Consider the following 26,195-nt stretch of genomic DNA (forward strand, 5'->3'; position numbering starts at 1 on the left):
TCCGATACCAAAAAAATAAGTATTCAATACCTAATCCCAATACCTATCATTTATTCCCTGATTACTACTTCCTTGAGAGATTCGTACCTAAGTTAATCTTAATTAGAACTTTGTTTGAATTTTCGCGCCCGGAATCGGATCTGCTTTATGTGTAATTCTACCATATTACCATTTCATTTGATGTGACACATTTTAACACTGGCAACATATTTAATGAAATATAATGTCGCGAATACAATTTATGACTAAATCGAGATTTTTTAAAGTCGATTGATATTTTTATTTGTGTAAGTGCGGGCTTGTTACTTGCTTACAGTTAATAATATAGAATTAACGGCCTTAGTCGTTGTACAAACAGCAATAAAAGTAAAATTCTGAGGCTTATGCACTAATCTAAGCAGTAGGTAAGTATTATAATTGTTTTGTGAATTATCAAACGAAATATTTAAACTAACTTGTCGATTTGATAATACGTGTCAAAACGAAAACTCTAAATATTATAAGAAAATCACAAAAATAAAGGAAACATTTTAAACACGAACTTTTTGGAAGTCCCCAACAATGTTTGCAATGCTACAGTTAACGCAAAAGGATTTTAAAATATTCAAAAAGTGTATTTTTATTGTATATCGATTATCGATTAAACTAAACAGAAACGTTAAATCGTAAGTCGATTGACTTAAATGTTTCCCTACCGCATGGCACGTTACTAATTTATGACAGTTCTACGTTTGCTGCAGTTGGGTAGGTGCGGATTTTCGTCTGCAGTATTTTATTTATTGGGCGTATTAATTAATTTATTTCATAAAAACAATACAAAGCTCGGGATAAATAAAGTTAATACATTTATAATAAATTTAGCTGCGCATAACATTGAAACATAGTGTTCGTTTTATTCAGACTTTATTTCTGGCAATGCAGTGTGTGTTATCGATGAGTTGCGAATAATTGTGATATACTTAACAAAAATGGGAAAATTGTTGAGTCTTTTGGCCCGCGATGAGTCGAACTGTTGTTCCTCGCCCCGCTACGATATATTCTTGGACTTCGAGAATGCAGCGCCGACAGATACAGAGCGAGATGTTTACGAGGAAGTGCAGAGGGTATTGTTGGATTCTGAGAGGATTTTAGAGGAAATTCAGTGTTATAAAGGAGCTGGGAAAGAAATACGAGAGGCTATAACAGATCCGTCGGGTATTCCTCAAGAGCGAGCATGGCGCGCTGTGAAGCCCCTGGTAGACAAATTGTTAAGATGTTATAACCACTCCCTGCAGCTGCAAAGGGTGAGTCACGTTCATTGAACTATTAAATGATTCTTTGAGCCTTCGACAAATATTGAGAATAATTATTTACCTAGGTATATTTATTTTATGTTTAAATATAACATAGTTTTATTCAGAAATTCTAAACCTGAAGAAGTTAAAGGCTTAGGGTTATAGGTTTGTTGTACTTATTGGTGATATTTAAGATCTCCCTGATCTGAGATCAATGAATGAAGGTAGACTTATCTTTCCATGATAAACATTCTGAAAGTTCTCGGATAAATTCCAGTTCCCACTTAAACATATCATAGAACTTCTTGATCAATCATCATGATCTTGGTCTACAATCTTTAAATATATAAACCGACCTTCCGACCTACATGTAAAATTAATATTCTAATTTGATGCAAGTAATTCCTTTATTAGACATTCGGCTTAACTTGGCCGTTTTGGTTTTTTTACTATGTGTACACAGACCGACTTGCATGAAGACATAAACTTATGAATGTGGATGAAATGAAAGAAGTATGCAGGGACCATGGCAGGTAAAAAGATGTAGTGGCTGTATGTATGGTCTTTCAAATGTTCTGAGAATTTAGATTTGCCTTCCCCGCAAAGTAAAAAAGTTATATTTGTTTGTATGATATTTTGTTATATTTATATATATATGTATGTTGAACATGGCATATCAATCTTTTCAAGATTATTGGCTCTGTCTGCCCTACGAGGGATAAAGATATGACTATATCTTATACTAGCAGCCCGCCCCGGCTTCGCACCGGTGGACATATTTTTCTACCTGAAAACTAATTTATTTCAAAACAAATTTATGCCTATGTCACTTTTGAAGGTCTATTCTATATCTGTGCCAAATTTTATCAAAATCGGACCAGTAGTTTTTGAGTTTATTCCACACAAACATACAAAAAAGACAAATCTTTCCTCTTTATTATTAGTGTGGATAGAAAATTCTCCTGTCACAATGTTTTTTCCATACTCCTTCTAAATGGCTTGACCGATTCTCAAGAATTTTTGTGAACATATAGAATCGGCCAACATCTATTTTTCGTACCCCTTAGTGATAAGGTTTGTCCACTGCTATTAAATTTTTTTTAACTAGAAATTACTTAAAAGTTATTTATATGGCAAAACAATGTTTGCCAGGACAGCTAGTGTATGTATAATATTTTGTAGTCACCATAAGAAAAACCGCGGCAAAAAACTGAAATGTCAAAGATACCCCACATCACGTCACATGATGAAGGTCACTGTTAATTATGTATCTTTATTAATAAATCACCGAGGGTGGCTGCTCAGGTGTAAGCACTGGACCATGGACCGTCGTAAAGGTTGCAAGGGGTGCAATCGAGTCATCGAGTTAAAAAATGTGGCTATTTACAGAATTACATTATAGATTATTTTTTAATCCTACACAGAAACTTTGAAAGTTGAAGCGATAGGTTGAAGGCTTACTTTATAGAAGGTGAAGCGCAGTCAGAGGAAGAGTACACGGAAAAGGATATTAGCTAAATATGGAAAAAATAAATTTGTATTCAAGGGTAGAGGAACGAACAGACAAAACACACAAAATCTTCTCTCTTGTCAAACAGACATTTTAAAAATTACGCGTCCTCCGAATCTATGGCGGGGCGGAAGAGTTTCGTGCATGCGTTTATATACATACATGAAAACGGAACGGTTGTCCATTTGTGACTAAAATTTTATTTTATTTATATAACAATCAAAATGTGATCCTAAATCCCTACAAAGTCATTCAGAATGTTGGATAGGATTTGAATAGCTTTCGTACCTACTTGATAGTTCAAAAATATTTAATTTAAGTAACAATAAGTATTTGCGTGAGCCAAAAAAATTAGCTACGATACAGTAAAAATTACATGCTTTTGTTTTTCTAGTGTTTTGTTTCACCATGTGATTTCCGAAACATTTACGATAGAACTACTCCATATCTTTCCCATGGATTTGATGATTATAAACATAGGATTCCTCTTGTCGGCGATGGGCTAGCAACTAGTCACTATTTGAATCTCAATTTCTTCATAAAGCCATACAGCTATATCTACGTATGTATTTACCATTAAAAACATTCCCTGCAAGGGTTGCGAAGGTCAGACGGGAGCAGTTTCGTGTTAAATATTAACCAATACAGGATCATGGTAAAAAAACGCACCGTGATCTCCCCTCGTAAGAGGTGAAGAGGAAAGAGACAGAAATATTATAAAGTGCTCCTACCCAAGTAGATTTTTGACATACGGATCCCTAAATGAGTTCGACGCACGTGTGACATCAGTTGCATAAATGATGCTAGCTGGGACCATGTCCCTTATTTACGAGTTCGTGATAATTTATGCCACATCATGGCGGGTCTCTGCTCGAGTTTATGTAAACTTGTTAACGAAGAGTTGTCTTTTACGGCATGTCGTAGTAATGAAAGCGGAATGCGAAATTTGGACAGTATAGTAAGGTTAAATTTGTAAAATATGTATTTCTTTCTAAAGAAACACCGAGAAATGGGTCACAGGCAGGCTGTCATAAATTTGACAAATGCATTCTGTAATGCATTTGTGCAAACATGCTTAGTATCACTTAGGGATTTGTGCAAACATGCTTAGTATCACTTAGGCAATTCTTTAGCGGACCACGCGATTCGAAGCAAACACCATATACATATAACTGCGGATACAAGACCTTACAAAGCGAAAATCCGCTGCTTTTGTTTGTTACGGCTTAGGTACCGTATCTAGGTTTTTGCGAGTTTCTTCTCATGTTAAGTACAGACCAGTCAATTATCTGTTAACATCATCCAATGACAGAAATCTGGATCTGTTAAATTTCAGTGCACCCAATTTATTTTCAAACCTAAAAACAGCATTAATTCATAACTTACCTACAGACGTTTTTATCTATTATTATTAACTCCGTAAATAATATCCTCCAATTATAGTAAAAGAAAGGAAGAATGCATAAAGAAAAATTCTTTATTAGGTACAACATACAAAGTATAAAAGCCTGGTATTTCATTCACAAGGGCTTAAATATTGACAGCTGCGCAAACAGGTTAATATTGGACATATCAGGATACCGGCTATTATGACGACCGCAACGCATCTGCAGTAAATAATGCCAATGCCGCATAAAGTATCAAAGATCTGGTTCGACTAGAAGCACCACTATTAAGACCAATTTATTTGTACCTGCACCTGTTATTCTAAATGTTATGTCTGGACAAAGGTGCGCACGACGCAGCTGCCCCTAACCAGTTTGTGTGTGATACTTATAAACAATTTACACACAATACTCTTCCATGTTTGTATATGAAAGGCCACCGACATTCTGATTCACTGTTCCGTATGCTGTTAGTAAAATCAGTTAGTCATTGGAGGTAATTCAATCAGACTCCCGAATAAATTGGAAAATCAGAATCAATTAAGAATGATTTCTGTATTAGGAATTAACAAAATACCTCTTAATGATTTGACTAATGATAATCTGCAAAAAGTTTGTCATTATTCATGCTTCATCATTTATATCTTCCGTCATTTGCTCTATCATATATCAACAATTAGGTCCTTAGGAGGTTCCGCTTGTAACTTGCTGTTATATTGTTGGCATTAAAATTTGTAATTCCCCGAATTTGGGTTCAATTCAAATCTTTTAAGAAGTATCACCATGTTTTAAATGGCTTTTCCTAGTTTATCTTGTTTGGAACATATCACTTGCCATATAGTTAAATCTTTACTGATATTCTTCTATTCGTCGAAAGGCAAATAACTTAACAGTTGTTCTGGTTAATATGCTCATTCCAGTTTCGGCCTATGGTTTTTGTAACAGTTACATGAATCTCATTGCTTTTATACATTAATGAGTAACTGAATAAGGCGTGAAACTTATTTCCTACGGAATAAGTAATCATCCATATCAAGATACCGTATCTCGAGGCCGATAACATACGATACGCGGCCATATTCTTCATAGCGTCACGTTTTATTGACGATTCTATTGTTCATCTGTATGGGAATGTTATTGGAGTGTGTTGGTTTAAAGCAAAGGCTCTTGAGCCGCTGAACCAGCTCATCAAATTGCTAATGAGTACTAAAGGTTTCCTGATGGTTTTGCCCAATAACGTTGGCCAGTGAAGTTTCGAGTTTCGTCACTACAACCATGGAAGCTAAACTTTTTACTTTACAGCTCTGTAATGTAGTAGTCGCAGGTCGCCTATTGTCTGTTATGGGAGAATCAATCCTTGACCTTTTTTATCGGGACGGAAATAGCAATTTCTATTTGAATGTGATTTACGCTGAAAGACTATTCTCATACGCTGTATGGTAAAAGCGCCGTGTGCAATTTAGTACCTTTTTGATTATAAAAGCTGAGCTTTTGGATATACAACAAATATTGTTTATGCTAAAATACACTGTAGTACGGAAAAGCTCTGGAACGAACGAACCATGAAGTAAGGATAGCGACCATACCAAGACATACCACATCCAAGACATCGACTTGTTTGATCGTTGTAAACTTTCAAATGCATCGTTCAAACTCAAAATGCTTCATGATGTACAATTAATAACAAAATTTACAAACGATTACCTACACCATTCCTGCCATAAAAGGCTTGGTATCGAGGCATACGTAATTCTACAGCAATTCTGAATGGTTCATGCTGTCTGACTCCAGCAACAAATGCGATAGAATGCGTCAGCGATCAAACGAAAATGGTATGTTCCCAATTTGCATGAGGTTTATTCGCTTTTGTTTGTTAACACGTTGAACGCCGAAGGAAAAAGCATGTTGTTCCGTTTAGGCCACGGGGGTTACCGGTGAGCCAAAGGGTGTTGTTCCGTTCAGGCTTTGGTGGTCACCGGTGTGCCATCGGAGAGCTTCACTTCAAACGCAATTTACTGGCCGAAACGCAAAGATACTATGCAATAACGTTACTAAGGTGGGCCGCTTGGCCCTGTAGAATATAAGATTCGGCTTGGTTCTTTTGTACGGGTAAACACTTAGATTTTTTTCCAATTTTTGTCAAATTATTAGGGCTGTACTGAACTGCCATATCAAAAGTATATTTAAAGTAAAATAATTATTAATTTAGATACTTATCATTAGAAAGGTAATATTAAAATGCAAAAACCAATTATTAGGTTAAATGTTTTATTAGAAATATACCAAAAAAACGCAAAAAAAAAAAACTGAAAACAGGAATTTTGCTTGTAGGTATCCTAATGATAAATTGAGCAACAATATGGTACTTTTCAGTTTGTAGCTTCACTTTTAACTATAAAATAAAATGTACCTAATAAAAACAAAATCAAAACCAACTTAAACAGGCGTTAATACAAAACACACGATATTTTTAACTTAAATGAAATTATAACATCTTGTAGAGAAAATACGAAACATGAGAGATATTTACCCAGCAATGGGACATTACTAGTTCAAGAAATGCTAAAAAATTATCAAAAAACACAAAAAACCTTTCAATATTATATCCTATAAGGAGATCTTTTCCCAGCAAAGGTAGCGGTAGCGGGGCGCGGGGTGGGCCGCTGCGTGACCCCGTGGCCAGCGGAGAAGGATTTACGAAATTCCTGCCGTTCGGGCCGCGGGGGTCACCGGTGTGCCTAGTTCAATATTTCCACTTTTTTGGTAATAATTCAAGAAAATAAATAGCCTACATTACGAAATAACGTATTTGTAATCGTTTGGTGCAATAAAACGAAATGGCCCAAAATTACGGAAAACGCAATTTCACTACGGCCCGAACGGATTATGTCAGTGGGCCCACCGGTGTGCCGTCTGGCGTTCAACGTGTTAAGGTATGGTTTGTAATCATGTTCCAATGGTTTTATAATATACAAATGAAATGTGCTCCTAAAAGTGTTGTTCTTCAAAATTAAGGTTACGATAGAATTTGGACAAAATCGTTTGTATCGGTTTTACTGTGTTCTTGGAGAGTGTACAAAATTCAATGCACATTTCCTGTGATCATTCTAACTCGATATAGAAATGAGTTTCACCATCTTTATTGTCTCTTTTAAAATTATCTACCGAAAACTTAAATCCGAAAAGTCCCGAAAATTGCGAGCTGTGTGAAATGTTGAGGGAAACCGCGTACCAATCAGTAAACGAGAGAGCCACAAAATCTGCAGACCCTTGTTGGTTTTAACCATAATCCATCATATCCTTGCTATCAATAGAAGCGTCTAAACCGTACAAATTGTGCATTAATAAAAGGATACAATGTTATTCAAATTCTCATGCTGCTATGTGAGCTGTGAGTGTTTGATTGGATGATTGTCACACGTATCGAGATAAACGTGGGACGATATAGTTATCTCTCAATTATTGTGACTGTGTGACGTAGTCCCGTTGTGGAGAGAGATGGGGTGAAAGGGGACAGCTCAGCTGGACTTGATATTATTCAAACGGATCTTGCTTGTTAACAGCTTGATAACAGAAAAGTTATTATAGTAATTAAATTACTGTGATATATCTAGGCATATTAAGTTACTACTCAAACCGTCGTCTGGTTCAACGATTTGTTGTTGTTCAGTATTATTGTATTTATAACTACCTAATGTTCACATTATTTCTTAAAATATTTTACTTGCAATACAGTTGGGTCTTACCCAACATCTAGATGCTTTTTCTATCTATCTTTTTTTTAAAACGTTCGTCTTCTCCTTGTAGGCTACTTTGAAAGACCTTCATTGTACGATTCATATCGACAAAGCTATTCCAAACCGAGTAAGCGCAGGATATTCTCTATTATAACTAATCTCCATTTCGCCTAGATTCGCGTTGAATCTCGGGCCAATTGACCTGATTTCCCAGCTTATGTGTTATGAAAATACAGATAGTAATATGAGAGAGGCTTCTGATATAGCTATTTAAATAAATACTTGCCGTCAGTGCATTAATAATAACAAATTAACTGAGAACTTGTAAACAGATGTAGACAAAAATATGTTTACTCGACTGCATTGTAGTTTGTTGATCTACACTTGTTATGTCAGATTAATCATCCTTATCATAGCACAAAGCGTTTTTGGCTCTAAATCGTTTACCATATAGTTCCACACAAATCTCTCGACTTTCTTCGTTATGTCATCAAACGGTAGTCCATTGTTTTTCTTTTCTGATAATTACTCGGGAGCGGTGTTTAAACATGCATTTATCTATATTTGTTCGAGTCTAATAATAGATTAAAGTTGTGGTGTCGTGGCGTGAAAACAAACGGTCTGCCGTAAACGTTCTTTCAAAACAGACCACTGTTTTGTTTATTGTACATTAAACAGGAAATAGTCCAAAAGTAATAGTACCACAGCGATCTGCTACAGTGTAACAATGATGTATTTTCAACTTCAACTAAATTTCAAAAGTTACTCATTCTGAAATTTACTTCAATCAATTTCTAATACCCACACGAAGCCAAAGCTAGAACTGAATTGTCTAGTTGCAAGACGTGAGGCCTAGTTTGAGTTAACCTGGAAGAGACATCATTTCCTCAAGTTGCACCTGTAACTATTGAAGTTTTGAAACTATCGCATGTTGTGACCGGTTCTTGTTTGTTTTGATAGGAACTATGTTGTTCAACTGTCATAACGTGGCATCTAATGTGATCGTTTTATTTGATATTATTCATCTCCCTTCGTTTTAAAATTGTTTTAATAGTGTGTTATAGTTTCAGGTAAACGAGTATATTTATTCAAATTTGTGTTGTACTGTTTTATATGGTTATATTACTATATTATAGCTACTGTACATGTTATTTCCTTAAAGCTGTGTATTTTAGATACAGGTCATAGCTGTTACTCACAATCCTAACCTTCGTAGTTATTAATAATAATCCTGTAATCAAAGGTCTTAATTAAAAAAAAAATAGCTTAGCTTATAATTTTTGCGGGTAGGTAGGTAGGTAGGTACTTTCATAAGAGATGAATATAATTTGGGCTTTAGAAGCAAGAATTTATTATACATATGTACATACATAAAATCACGCCTCATCCGGAGGGGTAGACAGACTAAATCTTTCTACTTGCCACGATCTCTGCATACGTCTTTTCGCTTAATATTTTATTCCTTCTAATTGTTTATTGCTGCAATTGTAGACTTTTTTCGAAACCACCATGCATCAAACAATTAAAATAATTAAATATGAATTAAAACATTCCTGGTCATTCTAGAACTGATTGATTTAATCTTTCTGATGCGCCGACGCAGCGTACTGCCGCGTTCGTCTACACTTGCTTAGAGCTGGGTGCTTAGTTGAACTTGTACATTTTTAAAATAACAAATTAACGGTAAAAACTTTTATAAAATCTAATTATAATATCATTATGTTTTTGGTTTAAGTCCCTAAATTTTTACTAGATTGCTCCATTCATTTCTTTTTGTTATTTATTATTTTATCTAAAACAATGTTCTAAAAACGAAGACATTTTGTGTAATCAAAACCAAACCGACCATGACCAAACCATGCAAACCGTCTGATAAGCAACAGGATACCCCAATAATGAAGAAAATGTAGACTGATGTAAATAGTTAAGAGAGCAACTAAACTGATGTAAACAAATTGCACGAGATCGCAACGTGGAACCAAACTTAATGGTGCATGCAGGACGTTGCACTCGCACAAGAATGCACTTTCTGTTGTCTTCCTTCTAACAGGATTTAATTAAAAGAATGGCTCACCGTTATTCAAATTGCACAACCAAGTATTTTCCTTCATTATATAACTTTGACCTATTAAATCTAATAAGGAACCTGTCTTCCTGTACGGGATCTAATTATTTACTGTCCGACCGAGATGCCTTTTTGGTCCAGTAAAATTTTACTCATCAAAATTTTTTCGCTGTTAATCTACTCCTCGGAATTTGTCAGGTGTATTATAAAACTTTACTCTCGGCAGTTCACTGACCTTCCCATGATAGCAGTTTTGGTGAAGAAATTTGTCGAGGCAATGTGATTACCTCTTTTTAAACTGTATTCTAGAACATTTCGCGAATAATTTTACAAGCCACATAAACGAAATATGTTGCGAATCGATGTTGCTTAGCTCTCGTTATTATTTGTTTTTGTATAATAATCGAAGCAATCTTAAATTTCAAAACAGTTGTAATCAGATTTATGTTTATTTGAGAAAAATCTGTTGAGAATCTCAGTTTGAGATCTTAATAAATAAAGTGTTAGACGTATAATTATATTTGTAAAGAGTTCTCTTTCCTTAAGTCCGTCTCACCAAAGCAATGAGATATTGTAATTACAACTTTGGCCAAGTTTATTTATAAATAAGCCCCAAGAGTGACACTATGTAACATCTGGTTTAATTTACAACTCAAATCTCGCAATTGGACGATAACCAACGTTAATTTAATTACGCTGCTGATCGCGTGAGCTCTTAATTGACTAAGTACATCTTCAACTATAAACTAGACAAGTTCGTATGAGGAAACTTCTTCAAATACATTTTATATTCTTCGGTATCCTTCCATCAAGACAACGGTTGAAAGATTAGTTATGAAAATTCTGATCTGTCGTCAAGTTGTGATAATGACACTGACAGAAATATTTCAATGTGTCTAATTAGGATTAGGCTGGTATCGTTTTATTAGTATTTATTTGTTTAGACTGATTCCAAAAGATAACACTTAAATTTTTATCAGCCGTATACGAGCATTGAAATAAGATTCATTTGGATGTCCGTATTTTTGGAATTTGAAATCAGTAGCAGTTCAGGGGTTAATTCTGAACATTTTATAGTCGTAATACAGTTAATTTAAACATTAAACATGGCACTACCACGTTTACGGTCAGAATTATGGGTGTAGCTTACGGCACATAAATTAGCGCCTGGTTTGTTTTGCGTCTTATGAAAACCATGTTTCGTAAATGGATTAACTTTTTGATTGTCTTGCCATGCGCATACTATTATGCGGAATACTAATTCATAACTCAGGATCTAACCGTTCAATTACAAGCATCGGTTAGCTATGGGAGATTTTTTTGTTTTGATTTTGATTAACGTGTTAATTAATATAATTATCCACAGCCCCATTTTGCCTCCATTAGCATATTTAGGTAGTCTATCTAATTTGGGTTCTTTCAAAGTGTCATTTTATCTAGGTCGTTGAAATATCAACAACTTTTCGCATCTCGGTCAAGTTTGATAATTCAAACTCGGCTAGAATTTATGGGACCCCCTGCCGATGCAACATACATTTCAACAGTGTCATTATTAGCAACTTAGATTTGTTATATCATCCATATATAACATTCACCATAGAAATACATTCAATTATTAACTTATGAACATTAAGATCGACGTTGGAAATGCTAATATTTGGCAAATGTCTAGATGTTCCTTTCCTAGATTTCTTGGTAGAGGACTAACTAAATGTTTGCAAACGTCATTAATAGTTTTATACTAGAAATACTTCTAGCATCATACACATGGCTCCTGACTTAGTAACTATGATCCCCCACGGCGTTACCATAATCTCTATAAATAGAACTCATTGTTCCGCTGATAAATTCGTTTAAAACTCCTTTTATATCATCGCTAGTGACCCGCCCCGGCTTCGCACGGGTGCAAAATTCGGAAAAATTATACATAAAAACCTTCCTCTTGAATCACTCTACCTGTTACAAAAAACCGCATCAAAATCCGTTGCGTGATTTTAAAGATTTAAGCATACAGACAAACAGACTAAAATAGCGACTTTGTTTTATACTATGTAGTGATTACGTTAGCAAACGTGTTTTTTGATAATTATAATAAGTGAAAGCAGAAGATGCAGTGAATACGTTGGTTTATTTCTTGTACCTAGATAAAATCTTGGATACATATATAAATAAAATACATGACACAGCTGATGATAGAAAAGAATGAGTAACAGATCTTATTTTGAATTAACATGTCACAATATGCAATGGTCACAGTGTTCGTTATTGAATTAAAACCATGAATGTTTAACAAAGATTTTAAATAAGTTTCAGCCTGCGTTTACTTCCGTCTATTATATGCCTGTCCATTCTTATTACTTCCTACCAAGTTATCATTAGTATCATCCCTAAACCTATCAAATCGAAACTTTTAAGAACTTACTCGTATTGATTAAGATTTAAAAACTTGTAACGAGTAAAATTTATGTATTTGCTAGAAAGGTGAATTTATTATATTATAATTTTTCTGATAAAAGACGGAACGTTCCCACATTATATATGTATAAATAAATAAACTATCTATTGTAGAGCCTATTACATCACCATTTAACTTATGAGCTGTTACAGCTGGCATAAAGAAGCGAATTTCGTCCTGTGATTCACTGGCCTTTTTAATATTATCATGATTCACCATATATAATAAGTATTTTCGGACACATTCAGAGGAAACTTAGTTTGTTATCTGTGATTTGATGATATTTAGAATTAGATAAGAGTAAGTATCCATGGAGGTATTCTTACTGCAAAAATTGTGTTTTCCATTTGAGTACGTAAATATTCTTATCCTATTAAGTAAGGTTCTCTGTATTATCCTATTTACTGGTTCAATGAATCTTTTTTATATTTACTGGTTCGGTTTTGCAAGAAAATATAGCTTATGTTTATTATTAAAATCGTTTTACTTCCCTCAGAAGCCATAATTAACAAAGCGATAAGTTAAGGAAAATGCACAATAACACGAAAGTGTGCTAATCTTAAGTCACAATATAAAACATAAAATAAAACTCGAGCTAGTTAGAATTTTCATGAAAATTTTCTTATCGTGATCTCACAATAAGGTCACCGGCTTTCGTTTTACATGCTCCTGAAGTCTCGTTATCGTGAGATCGGTCTTCTTATACTGTGCTACAAAGTGTAATCAAAACCTTTGTTCAGAGGTGGTAGAATTGAAACGTGGAATGTATATCACCCTTGTTAGCAATTTTAAGTAAGATAATTATCTGTGCCATTGTAGTAACAAAGTATAGTTGATTTAGATGATTCTTAGCTAGTTTGAGAGAAATCAATTCAGTGACATATTTATGTGGATATTTCAGTCACTAAATTTTTTTCTTTATGTCAAAACTATTTGCCAGTAATTCTGAAATTAAGTTGCCAAGTTATGTTTAGTTTCATAAGAGTTCCTCAGGAGAGAACAAAATAGTAGAAAAGCCTTTTCTCGTTATATAAAAAAAGCATATAAACTTGCAAAGGAATATGGGAAGGAATAAATTCCAACATAAAGCAGTATCGCGTGACTTCTGGTGGCGGTTCGCTGAATTTGTATTCGTTGTGAATACATTTTCATAATTCATTTACTTCTTCAGTTAGGAGTAGGACCAAGCTACATTGGTAGGGGATAAAAAATTCTGAACCTTAATTTGCAATTTATTAATTATGGATGAATGCATCAGCTTTGAACAAAGTTTGATAATATTCTGATGGAAAAAGTAACTGACTTGGATTATAATATATATTTTTGGGGATACAACTTAATGCTGAATTTTGTTCAATAGTACATACATTAAATCGAAAATTTTATGTCTATCACGGTATTAATATTATACTGCAAAGAGAATCCGCAATAAACCAGTTTTTAAGTACGTAATGTGGAAGAAAAAGTTTATACATTCCAAAAAAACGTACATATAAAAACAGCTGAATGTGGCCTTTCAGTCTTTTGATGACTGTTGGCCTTGTCTACCCCACAAGGGATACAAACGTGATTACATGTATGTACATATGTAAAATTTGTTTTTGTTTTCAATATCTTCTATAAAAAGCAGTGTGGTTTGAACCTTACACCCTTGAGGATATTCGGTCGGTCCTGTTTCCTTGTTCATTCAATATTCGTTTTCTAAATTGTTTTAATTAATTTAATAATGTGCGAGGGTGACATTGACAGAGTGTTGGGCGTTTTTCAATGTACCAAGGTTTTATTTTATTTCAAAAGAGAGTTCTGTTCTACTTAACATCATTTTGTTGAGCGTTTGTCAAACAATGCAATTTTCTCCATAACACGTAGAAGTATTTCAATTACACTTGTACCAAATACGGTCTAAAAGTCTTATTAAACTGTTTCACTCATCTGGTTAAAAATCTACTCTGATTAAATGCTTATAAATTTCTATCATAAGACTTTCTTTAAATTTGCGTATCTCAAACATTGAATTGTTTGATCATTAACCTAACATTATTATAACACTTTCACCTGTAATACAAGTAGCAACAGTAACATTCGCCTTGTTTTATAAACAGGAACTACTGGTGCTCGCTAGTACTGGAGTAATTGCTTTTGCTCCCGATGCAAACCAATCGACTAAATTACAATTGCTTTCTTATATTGTTTGCAAAACGTCCCACGGAAATTATATTTCACTTCCGACCAATATCGGTTGATTGATTGAACTGAGCGTACAAGAAACCAATAGCAGAGACTTTTTGGCATTTTTTATTCCCTCTCATCTGCGTTTTCTTCTGTTTGACTACCAAGCTCAGCGTCCGCATAAGACACCATGCAACAAACATTTACATGCTGTCACTTAACGAAATTTTCTTGCAATTATCACTGTTTAGGACACCCACAAATCAAACTTGCCCTATTCGCGAATAAATTCCAAACACATGATTGCTGTTATAAAAACGTTGTTCATACCTACTCCTACATTTTCAGCCAGCCAGGGATCATGTTCATTTCGCTTTTACCATGTCCTTTATTTGCAATCCGAGTGGACATCCCGACATGATTGCTATTCTGAGGAGACGAGTCTATTTCGCCCGGTAATCTCAACGTTTCTATACCATTGGAAAAAGTCCAATAATGTCTGCGAATTGCAAGTGACTCCTTGGGGATTTGATTCGCATTTCTTTGACCGCTGTCTTCTGCTTATTATGATGCAATATCATCGTGTATTGTTATTTATTTGTAACAATGGAATCAATTGTACCTGTTTTATTGTATAATGCTCTATGACCAAATATTTATTATTTTTTGTAAATTGTATTGTTAAATACATCCCAATGTATTTCAATTGAATATTAAAACAACACATTTCTGAAAATTCATATTTTTGTTTGTCTCCAGGTGGTTCCCCGTCTTCTAGGCTCTTTGGTGGGAGGTTCTATGAGCCCAACTCAGCATTTGGAACAACAACAAGCCTTGGTGAAGCAGTTCGCTGAAATATTGGAGTTCGTACTCAAATTCGACGAATACAAAGTAAGTGGCGTAGACTTATTTTATGACTTATTTATTGATGATTTATTTTCTTTTCAAAGTTTTTGTATTCTCTGGTGTCCTATAATAAAACTTTGACTATAATGATCTCTCTTACAAAATTGGGTTGGATGCGAAATAAATACATAATAAGGTTTACCAAGCACACAAACAAACCTTAATCCAACATTTAAAATAATTGAGATACACTTAACCAACAAGGAATAATGTTGTTATTGGAAATATAGCAATGGTATAAAAAAATTTGCTGTTAAAAAATCCTTAGCGAATATGAACACCGAATTCTTCCAAGAAGCTAAAATGCTCCAAACTATCTATTGTCCATTTGAAGCATCTTCAGAAAGGAACAATGGCGAGTACAACAATAGGTCTAACAGATACACTCCGTCCGTCTTTACCGGAAATCCTTAAAACTATTGAATGGTCATGTTCGATGAAGAATTAGAGTATAAAATTCTATGTTTTGAGATCTGCGTCACGAAGCCCATAAGTTTTCTTTTTCTAAAGCCTGGGTTCACCCATTGATGGATATTGTAGTATTTTTACTTAACCTTGTCCTCGATATTGATAATTTCATCGAAATAGCGCATCCGTAGTTTCTTTATCCCTCCTTTACCAGCTCTAAGTAGGTCTAGTTGCAACTTCCAGTTTTCTCTCTCCACTTGTCCAATGCATGCATTTACTTAGAAATAAATACCGCGCGAAGCAGGTAAACTGTAGGCTAATTTAGTGTAGTTTTGTAAAATGGACGATGATGAAACGTAATGTATTTGATCATACTCTAGGTATCGGATGTTCTAGTATCCAACGCAATTTGTGAAGGACCTCTTTGACCCCAACCTTGGTGTGTCATTGCTCCGTACTCTACAACTGACAGGCAATTTACTGTAAGGAGTTATATCACTCACTCATTTCCGCCCGGAGATTTATTTATAAGGATCCGAATCTGATGTTTTATGGCCTTCTAAGAGCTGAAGGTGAAGTACGAATAAATTGTGAATTGTTACTTCCGCCGCTTAAACTCACATGGTTAATAGAGGACGTCCTGGTGAAAGATCTGGACCAGCATACCCTAAAACGCCGAAAAGAGTTATGAATGTGGATAAAGCGAAAGTATGCTGGCTTCGTGGAAACTGAAAATATGTAGTCTCTGCCAACGCTTCCGAGACAGAAGCATGATTTCATGTAAATGAGTTTGAATTCAGATGCGAGTAGTGTTCTTTTACAAAAAAAAATATGATATTACAGGTAGACTTAGTAGCCTTGTTTTTTGACATGTTTTAAATATCTAAGGGGAACTTTTTAAATCAACATGGTAGGTAGGTATATTACATAAACTGTTTTAAATGGAATGATACACACACATTATCTGTTCGCACAATGAACCACAACGACAACATGAGGTAATTTGAGCTTGAAACATAAGTACCTACTTAAGTATTTATTACCGTAGAATTGTAAATTTTAATAACATATTAAAATACATATCGACATAATCTCTTATAACATTGTCGACAGTCCTTTCCTTCTGCTTTTCCCCTTAATAAGGTGTTACTGATACTTCGCTTCTTGAGTGATGAAGTGCAAGTGACACCAACCTTAAGATCTGATTGTTCGAGGGAAAATACACAGTTTTATCCTAAGGCTTTGTCTTAGGTAAACTTAAAAGATTTACATTAAAATGAATATACCTAGTAGGTATTCAGCTTGGAAAAAAACTGCACCAAATACGAGTAAGTTGACATCAAAATAATGAAAAGTTGTGGTTAAGGACCGATTGACTTTACGCTGAAGTAGAGATCCAAATTCTTCTATTCTCGGAGGATTAGCTTAATATACGCGAAGGTTGTTATATTATACTATCGAATGCAATAAATTTGGTTGTTGTGCAAAATTGAACAGTCCGCCAGAAAAAAACGTATCGCACATTAGTCACCCGATCCAATAAGGTAACATCGATTGATTGTCGTTGAATAGAAAGCGAGGTTCGGCCTCCGGCCCGTGACTCACAGACACACTACGTGCCAATTCTGGTGCTGACTTCGAAGACTGACGAGTAATACAATGGATCGACGTTACGCGGATTAAACACTTCTGTGTCAAGGTCGTCACTCATCCATTACGCCTCTTATTTATTTGCGAACCCTAACAAAATTATGTTTGAAATTTACGTTTTAAATTCTAAGTGCATGTTTAGTTTTGCTCTCTTTTTGGATGTAGAAAACGTTGGTTCTGGTTCGGTTGTATAATCTGTGGTCCCGCCTATTGCCAAAATATCCGTGGAGAACGTAGTAATAACTCATGAAAATAATGACAATACAATCTGTGCAACTTCCGTTGTCAACGAACCTATTTGCATAGGAATATAAATCAGCATGTTATTAAATAACATCGCATAATTTATGTGTTGAATGATAATATGCGTTATCGACACGAATATCGTCACGCATATTTATTAAACTCTGCGTTTTCATCTTCATTACCTAAACGCACTTCATGTGGCGTCGGCTCATTATTATTTCTTATCATCTAATTATAGCACTGGAACTGCATATTAAACGAATTATTTAATTCAGATTTGAATAATCAAATAGAAGGATTCGTTGATGTCCTGAAACCAGCAAAATTTCAAATTTCAAGTAAATGAACAAGTTTTTAAGTAAGACATCATGTTTGCGGCAAATTCAGGCCATCTTCACGTCTCGCTTCTGGATACAGAAGGTATACATAGAATCTTTTGGGACCAATATTACGAAGTACTGCCCCTGCCGTGCGTAATATGACGAAACTTGCGCACGGACGCCTACAGGGTGACATTCTGTTATATTAAGGATTCAGATACATATTTCTCAATTCAGGCTGAGACCGGGACTACCTTACCGAATACACGTCTTGAATGTAAATGATTATGCTTCCGGGTATATTTTTGTATGACACGCTAAAAGATTCATGCAAAAATAAATTGCCCGGTTTATGGTCTAACCCACAATCGTATGTTTTTACAGAGCGCTTGACCTCCTTTAATAAATAACTCTTCAATTTACCAAATAAGCAAGTATAACATAAACTTTGTCCAATCTTGGGCCACTGTTCCGAAAAAATATATTAACATTTCCAAGTTAAATACTCTCGATCTATTTAGGTTTAATGCTAAATTATGAAGTTTGCCTCTATCATGCTAGCTCATCGGTTTTGGGGTATTTTTGGCCTGAAAATTTGCCAGGCAGTCCCCGACATGCCGAGCTTTTATGAAGAGAATTATGAGAATGTAAATAAGCGAAATAAATCGGGAAAGAGATTCATTTTAGATATGCATGTATGCCTCTATCATTTGACGCTAAGAGTGGAGTTGTATCTAAACAATTTACCAATTCAAATCCGTTTACTTGCAGATGAAGACACCAGCGATACAGAACGACTTCAGCTACTACCGCCGCAGCGTCTCCCGCGGTGGTCTAATCAACGCCGATCTTCCTCCAGGCGAAGAACCTCATATAAGCGCAGAGGTTGCGAACAGAATGTCTCTCTTCTACGCTCAAGCCACGCCAATGCTGAAGGTCCTCTCTGAAGCCACCAGCCAGTTCGTGAACGACAACCAACAAGACTTGGAGAACACGACAGAAACTCTAAGCACGATGGCCAAAGTCTGCTTGAGGATGCTGGAGAACCCGTATGTATTGACATTATTATGACTAAAAAACCAGATCTCAGATGGCAAATTAAAAATAATAACAACAAACAATATAATAGAACGGATTTAAAAAAAAAACGAAGACTAAAATTTGATCGGTTCAAATAATGGTATATGAAATTAACTAAAACAGCTTATATCTGTAGCTTATTGGACTAATGTGAAGTCAACTTGTTTTTATCTTTAGACATTTTAACTTCTACCTACGTACTTAATTAATTTACGAGGTGTTAATCAAAAGAAAGGAAATGATTAACCATTTTTGTTGAAACAATATGTTGACTGTTTCAAGACTGATTTAAACTACTGCAGATAAGATATCATCTGCATACATGTGATGTGATGCATCAGTTTGCTTATCTGATAAACAGTCTCGCATTATACCACCTGATTCTAAGAAAAAAATTAATGTAAAGATTTATATTGATAAATTAATATTGTTAAAAATTGTTTGAACAATGGTTTAAGCTTTTGTTTAGAAAATTTGTCTGAAATTCCCTTCCAACAGTTTGCATTGATTTTGTTTATGACCATATAGAACTTCATATGGATACCTAGTTGTGTTTAATCAATTCATTACAAATCTGAATACTATTTATTTAGATATAGTTGGTAATCAAATCGTTGTGGGCCATAGTTAGTAGCAATTGCAAGGATAGGGATGACTGAGGGCACAAACTTTTAGGAACAGGTCTGTCTTGAACAAGGGTGATGCTAGGAGTATTCGTAATCGAAAGTTACTCGTATCTCAATTACGAATAGAGTATTCCTAATTCAAGAGATAGGAAGCAGAAAAAATCTGTAAAAATCGTAGCAAGTGGAAATCCATAAACTCTGCTAACCTACGCTGTATGTATGTAAATAATCAACTTTATCATTATTTGTAGTAACGATGTCACCAACAAACACACTATCAGCAGATGGCTATTCCCGGCACGTGATAAAAGTTTGGTCGTCCGAGTGACAGTTGAATTATCGCAATGTGTCATTGATAGCTCGTATCGGCACGCGGCTAGGGTTGCTAGGTGTCAGGATAACGCCTAGCCTATAGAAAAGAATCGAATAGATTTATTTTCAAAATTGGATACAAGGTATCACTTATTGACGTCACATCACTTAAATCTAATTATAACTACTACAGCTTCCAAAGCGCATGTGTAGAAAAAGCGGTGGAACAAACTACACTGCAGTATAGTTTTTGATGTCGTGATCTTTTTCTAAGTTCATTAGGCTTTATTTCTTGCGATTTATATTCCTAAATTCACGTTTTCTCGCCGAAGCGAAGCGCCGATGTTTATTTATAAAAATTTTATTGTACAAAATACAAATATATAGCACAATTGGCGCACTTAATGCTAAAAGCAGTATATACCAGTCAACCATTGGGTCTGACAGAGAACTTTATGTGGGGTCAAACTAAATAAATATATTTTATATTTATACCTAGGTACACATAATAAAAAAAATTTATAATAAACTTATATAAAACTACAATAAATAAACAATATACATACATGAGACATAAATTAAATTCTCAACGATGCACCCTGCGTTGTCTGACCTTTTTACCCAAATGTTATACCAACCTCTGAGTTCTGCCTAGCCATTAATATGACGACTAGGCAACCCTATTCGCGGCTAGTGCCCGACACTCGATCCCGCACAGTAATACACACGCCCTTGCAAGGATATCGTTACAACATAGAAATCCATTGTTACTTGAAGACCAGCTTTAACAATGACGTCAGAAACAAAGCTAGCATTGTAATAGACGCTTTGAAATATCTTGTTCTTGGTGTTTGGAATCGGGTTTGTGAGAAGTCTAAGATTTATCCATCCAATAATCTGCTTTGTTCGCCTCGCTTTATCGGCCTTTTAAATACTCTATCTTGAATTGCAAGTTAAAACTACTTTGTTATTAATGTTATGTTCAAGAGGAACCTAAGCCATTGTTTGCTCAATGTTGAAACTTATTTTACAGCTTGATATCTCCCTTTCATCATTCCGCATTTTCTGTTGCATGATTGGCTTGTGAATCTCCTGAAAACTAGTAACTACTTCGGGAATATAAAATTTAAAGCATACGAGTACAACTTTAGAATACAAATCACATCGAAACTCAAAAACTTTTTTAACTCCAGAATAATGAGAAAGGAAATGTAAACATTTATTCATTTCTTCAATACTTGTAATGTTTTTTCGACAAATGATTTTCTTTTCAACGGTCTTAAATAAAAAGAACTCTCATAAATCCGTTACAAATTACGTGTTTATTATGCTCGTTACATGGAAACCTAGTAAACACGTCCCAATTCGATGTTAACGATTTTTCCCGGTATAACAAAAATTGTTTACTGGTGTTAGCATTGAACTCGATATACACCGACCTATTCCCAACATAGCCTTGTTCATGTGGTTGAAATGTGAGAAGTGTAATTTGTAGTTATATTGATGTTGTTGTTGTCTTGTGTAGTAAATGTAGGTGCTGATATTGGTCTTTTTAACCGCCTGAAAAAAAGATGGTTCTCAGTTTGACCTGTATGTAGGTACATATATTTGTCCGCGATTATCTTACGTTTCGCTGAACTGATTTTGATACTGTTTTCAGGAAAGTGTTTTTAACACTTAGGACTTCTCCTAAGTGTTAAAAACACTTTCCGTTTAGAATTTAACTGGCTCCAAAAATGGAGGATATCGATTGAGTTGGTTCTTTTACAAAAGTTATGTAATCTATAAGTTTCTTCCCTTTCTTAACTTGTTGCCATCTGTATCTTCATCACTTTACTTCGGTGTCTGAGGTCCACTTTCAGGCAATTTTCTCTTCACTTCCACCGGTTTTCATCAACCTCAATTAGAATAATGAGTTCATATCTCGCAATTCCTGGCAACGACAAAGCCTACTTCCTACTGATATTATAAATTCGAAAGTCTAGGATCGGTGGATATATTTCTGTACCTAACTCTCACGCAAAATTTCGAAATTCTCACGAGTGCGAAGCCCCGGGACACTAGTACTTCTATACATTAATAACGTTTTAACCTTCAACTTTTTCTTAGCCTCCAACATAATTTTTATGATTTAAGCATTTTGGGCCTGATAAAATATTGTTCTATACAGCCGATATTGTACTACTATACTCGTACACGCACTCGCCAGGAAGCGGGTATCGGTAATTTTGATTCGTAAGTAAAACTTCCGTTACTATGCCGGGAACTTGGTACGTACGAGTATTACTGTGTCATTGATACTGTTGTTTTGTACCTCGGAATTAAATTTAAATTATTCATAAAATAATATTCTATGAAAACATGCATAAAAACGAATAGGTTTTTCCCCTACCGATAACTAAATTCAAATTCATTTATTCCTATAAAACTATAGACCATAAGGCTATCCGTAGACCATAGGGTCTGGTAATTGTTTACGCCGAAATTTATCATGAGCTGTAAAAGTCAATTTTAGATGATGCGAAGATTTGATTGCTGTTACGGATTATGGCAATCAAACTTCTTCATGAGCTTATTGTTGGCGGTATCGAGTTTTAGTCAGATAGTATTCATCCTAAAATGGTCGAGCCCTTTATTTCGAGGACTTTTGGGACATAGGACTATTTGATATTAAGGCAAAGCCACACTTGAATCCATAAGTACCAAGGACCTACTGATGGAAGTTAGCTAGCATTTTATTTTTGGCGTGTCGTGGTACGGTCGTCACGTGATCACTTCCTTATAGCGTCTGTCATTGTTATCAGGCCACAATACGGTCGTAAAAACATCCGCATTGCTATCAACAACAATCGTTTCCAAATAGATACCTGGGATTTTTATTAAACATTAATTAAACAAATACGTATACTGCCTGTTATTTAACTTAAAACACGGTCAAACGCCACCTTATATCGTAGACGTATCGAAGGTGGCTTTTTTATGTGACCCACTGTACATGATTCATAAAGAATTTGTTTAATTATGGTAGAAATAAAAGTTGTGAATATGTGTTATTACGAGCGAATTGATAAAGCTAAAATAAATTCAAATAAATAGGTATTCCTAATCATTTCCTTCCTATTAATTGCCCATGAATTTAGTCAAAAATACGGTCGGAGGTACTCAACCTCCTCCTTTTTTAAGTCGATTAATAAATTAAGATGAAGACATTATATCTATAAAGACAGAGATATAACAGAGTCTATAAGAAGCTGGGGAATCCATGAAAACCATGAAAGGACAATAAAAGTATTTTTGTAACACAATTACTAAATAATAATATTTTAATAAATTATTAAAGTCACGCCAAAGTTTTTGTTTAAACCCAACATAAGTACATAAACTTGGGTATAACAATAACAGTACCATTTATATCTAATTAAGGGCACAGGAATTGCGCAACTACGCAACATGTGCGATGTACCTCACGGGCTGGGGACTTGGCTCCACGCACGAGCGGGTCCAACACGCACTCTCATAGTTTTATTGTGTCGTAAACTCCTTGCTCCTTGTATAAACATGAGCAGATGTGGTCCAGAAATGTTGCGTGACCGTAAATATATTTGGGCTACGAGATCTGTGGTTATCAGCCACTCGGTTGGATGAACACTTCTGGAGTATTTGAAAAGAACCACAAAGATTGCAAATCATAGATAGTTTCGCTTTAACACTTTGTCTAAGTAATAGATGCAAAAAATTTATTGATGCCTAATAAGACAAACTTGTTCTGCAACATTACACTATTTTTTTCAGGAAACTGGTCGCCCAATTCAGCCGCGAAGAGACCTCCCTGCTAGTTCTTCGCGTGATGGTCGGCCTGATCATCCTGTACGACTGGGTGCACCCCGCCGGTGCCTTCTGCCGTTCCTCCTCCGTCGACGTCAAGGGCTGCGTCAAGTTCCTCCAGCAACAACCGCCAGCCAAAGCTGAACCACTCCTTAACGCCTTACGGTATACCACCAAGCATCTGAACCACCAATCAACGCCGAGGAACATAAAAACCCTTTTGGCGGCGTGAGGACACCACTCCAGCCTTGCATGTTGCTGTGGGGAATAATTGGACAATAAATCTGTGGGGATTACTCAGCGGCGCGCTTTTTTTGTTTGTTTTTTGCACTACTCATTTGTTTAGCGTGATCTTTGCGACCACGCGTCAGATCAGACCGCGATGATATCTACTGTTTTCGACATATACGAAAGACCTATCACTTAATTTTGTTGTGATATAGCTCAATCAGACCTAAATTTGAGATGAACATCTTCACATTTATGTTGGTTATAGGTAATTCGAATTTCGATTTTTAAATGTGTCGATATACGAAATATAATTTAAACAAAACCTCGAATAGCGTCCTTTTCCCATTTTTTCTTCACCGAAACCAAGGAAATAAATCACACTGTCCATCGTAATTCGCGTAGCGTCACTAATGACAGTATTAAGTGTGTAAATTTCTAACACGATGCCAATTTTAATTAAGGAATTAATTGGCCAAAGACTTGTTAATTGGGCTCATGATTAATGTATCTAATCGTTATTACGAACTTAAGCATTAGTATTTTAAAGCATTTTTTTTTTTACAAGAGGCTTAGTTTCAACTTAGTCACATATGTAGATGTAGTTATGTTATATAAACACCTTTAAAAATTTGTTCCTTTTGAATATTTCATAGATTTACCTATTCGTAAAACAGTAGTACCGTTAATATTGTCCTTTTTTAAAAAACATACAAATTATTCACAAAGATTATTTTTAAATTTAAAAGAGAATTGTCAGTTATAATTATTAGCACATTTCAGTTACCTTATACTGCTAGTTTTCGCCTTCAGCATTGCTCTTGTGAGAATTTCCAAAAACCATTTCTTAGTGGACGCCTACGTCAACATAGAATTCAATTATTTTTGCTGGTTGATATATCACTTTTTATAATGCTGATTACTTTGAATGCCTTTAAAAACAATAATGTTATTGAGGACTTCCCCAACCCCCCTCGTGCAAGGCTAGTAGTCTTACTCCACAATTTAACACTCACCTGAAGCCTGTAAGTTAGAATTTAATCATTTGTCATAAGAAGCATATACTAGATTCTGTAAAGTATAATTGTAACCTATTATGAATACAAACTGCCTTGAAATTACATTGGTAACCGCATCATATTTGTGCAATAAATTGTAAAAAAAAAAACATATTTTTGCGAAACCTAGCTTTAAAAATGTCAAAAATTTATAGACGTATTCACATAGATATTTAAGACACAAAGTGTAATTTTGTACACTATGCCCAGTGTTTAAAAGAAATGCTCTAACTGATCTTCGAAATAAAATAACACTTATTACAATTGAACAAAGTGCATAATATGACTAAGACTGATTCGACGCAGTTCCAATGTTCAAATGACTTAGGGTCGTAACTCACTTACTCGACACGAAACCGCCGCGCAACGGCGTCAATCAGTGCGTAATTTTTTTATAAACCACAAAAGAGTTTCAAATAATCAATGGAAAAGTAGTTTTCTTTAAGTAATAAGCAATAGTATACCAAATGTCAAAAGCTTATTGGTACATTTTTTTGCTGAATTGACGCCCAGGTATTCACTATGTACTTTGTCTGAAGATGGCCAAAAAGCTGTATATTTTTTTTTATTAATCTACATAGCTCACACTTCAAAATTTTAATGAAACATATTCCGTGTGGAACGGTGTCGTATAAGTAGCTTTCGACCTTTATTCTGTATCTAAAGCATAGGATATACCACGCCTTATGATGTCTGAGGCAGGTGTTAAATTGTCCTTATATAAAAACAGTTATGCCTTCTGTAAAATATTAGGTGTAATGTAACAAATTTGTTAAATTTACGCATGCTCCACTGCCTTGATGTTAACTACCTGTAATTTTAAAGGATTTTATATGTGTTTCTATTGACGATTGTGTATAAATTTATATGTAAGAATAAACATCTATGGACTTTGCTAGGTCAAATGAAACAATAAATAAATACACATACATATCTTCCTT

The 26,195-nt window shown here is 34.9% G+C and overlaps 1 protein-coding gene across 1 annotated transcript; it reads left to right on the forward strand.

Annotated features, from left to right (window-relative positions):
- Window positions 1-855: 855 nt before the first annotated feature.
- Window positions 856-24,369, forward strand: LOC106135145 (CYFIP-related Rac1 interactor A). Its single transcript, XM_013335361.2, has 4 exons — window positions 856-1,283; window positions 15,355-15,486; window positions 18,897-19,174; window positions 23,936-24,369. The coding sequence occupies exons 1-4, from the start codon at window positions 969-971 to the stop codon at window positions 24,198-24,200; spliced, it is 990 nt and encodes a 329-aa protein (XP_013190815.1). The 5' UTR covers window positions 856-968; the 3' UTR covers window positions 24,201-24,369.
- Window positions 24,370-26,195: the final 1,826 nt, after the last annotated feature.

Source organism: Amyelois transitella, chromosome 11, assembly GCF_032362555.1.
Source record: "Amyelois transitella isolate CPQ chromosome 11, ilAmyTran1.1, whole genome shotgun sequence".
Taxonomy (NCBI): Eukaryota; Metazoa; Arthropoda; class Insecta; order Lepidoptera; family Pyralidae; genus Amyelois; species Amyelois transitella.

Excerpts from the sequence above, each read along its gene's own strand:
- LOC106135145 (XM_013335361.2), top strand. The coding sequence starts at position 969 with ATGGGAAAATTGTTGAGTCTTTTGGCCCGCGATGAGTCGAACTGTTGT. Across the intron at positions 1,284-15,354 it reads ACTCCCTGCAGCTGCAAAGG|GTGGTTCCCCGTCTTCTAGG; the intron begins GTGAGTCACGTT and ends GTTTGTCTCCAG. Across the intron at positions 15,487-18,896 it reads TCAAATTCGACGAATACAAA|ATGAAGACACCAGCGATACA; the intron begins GTAAGTGGCGTA and ends GTTTACTTGCAG.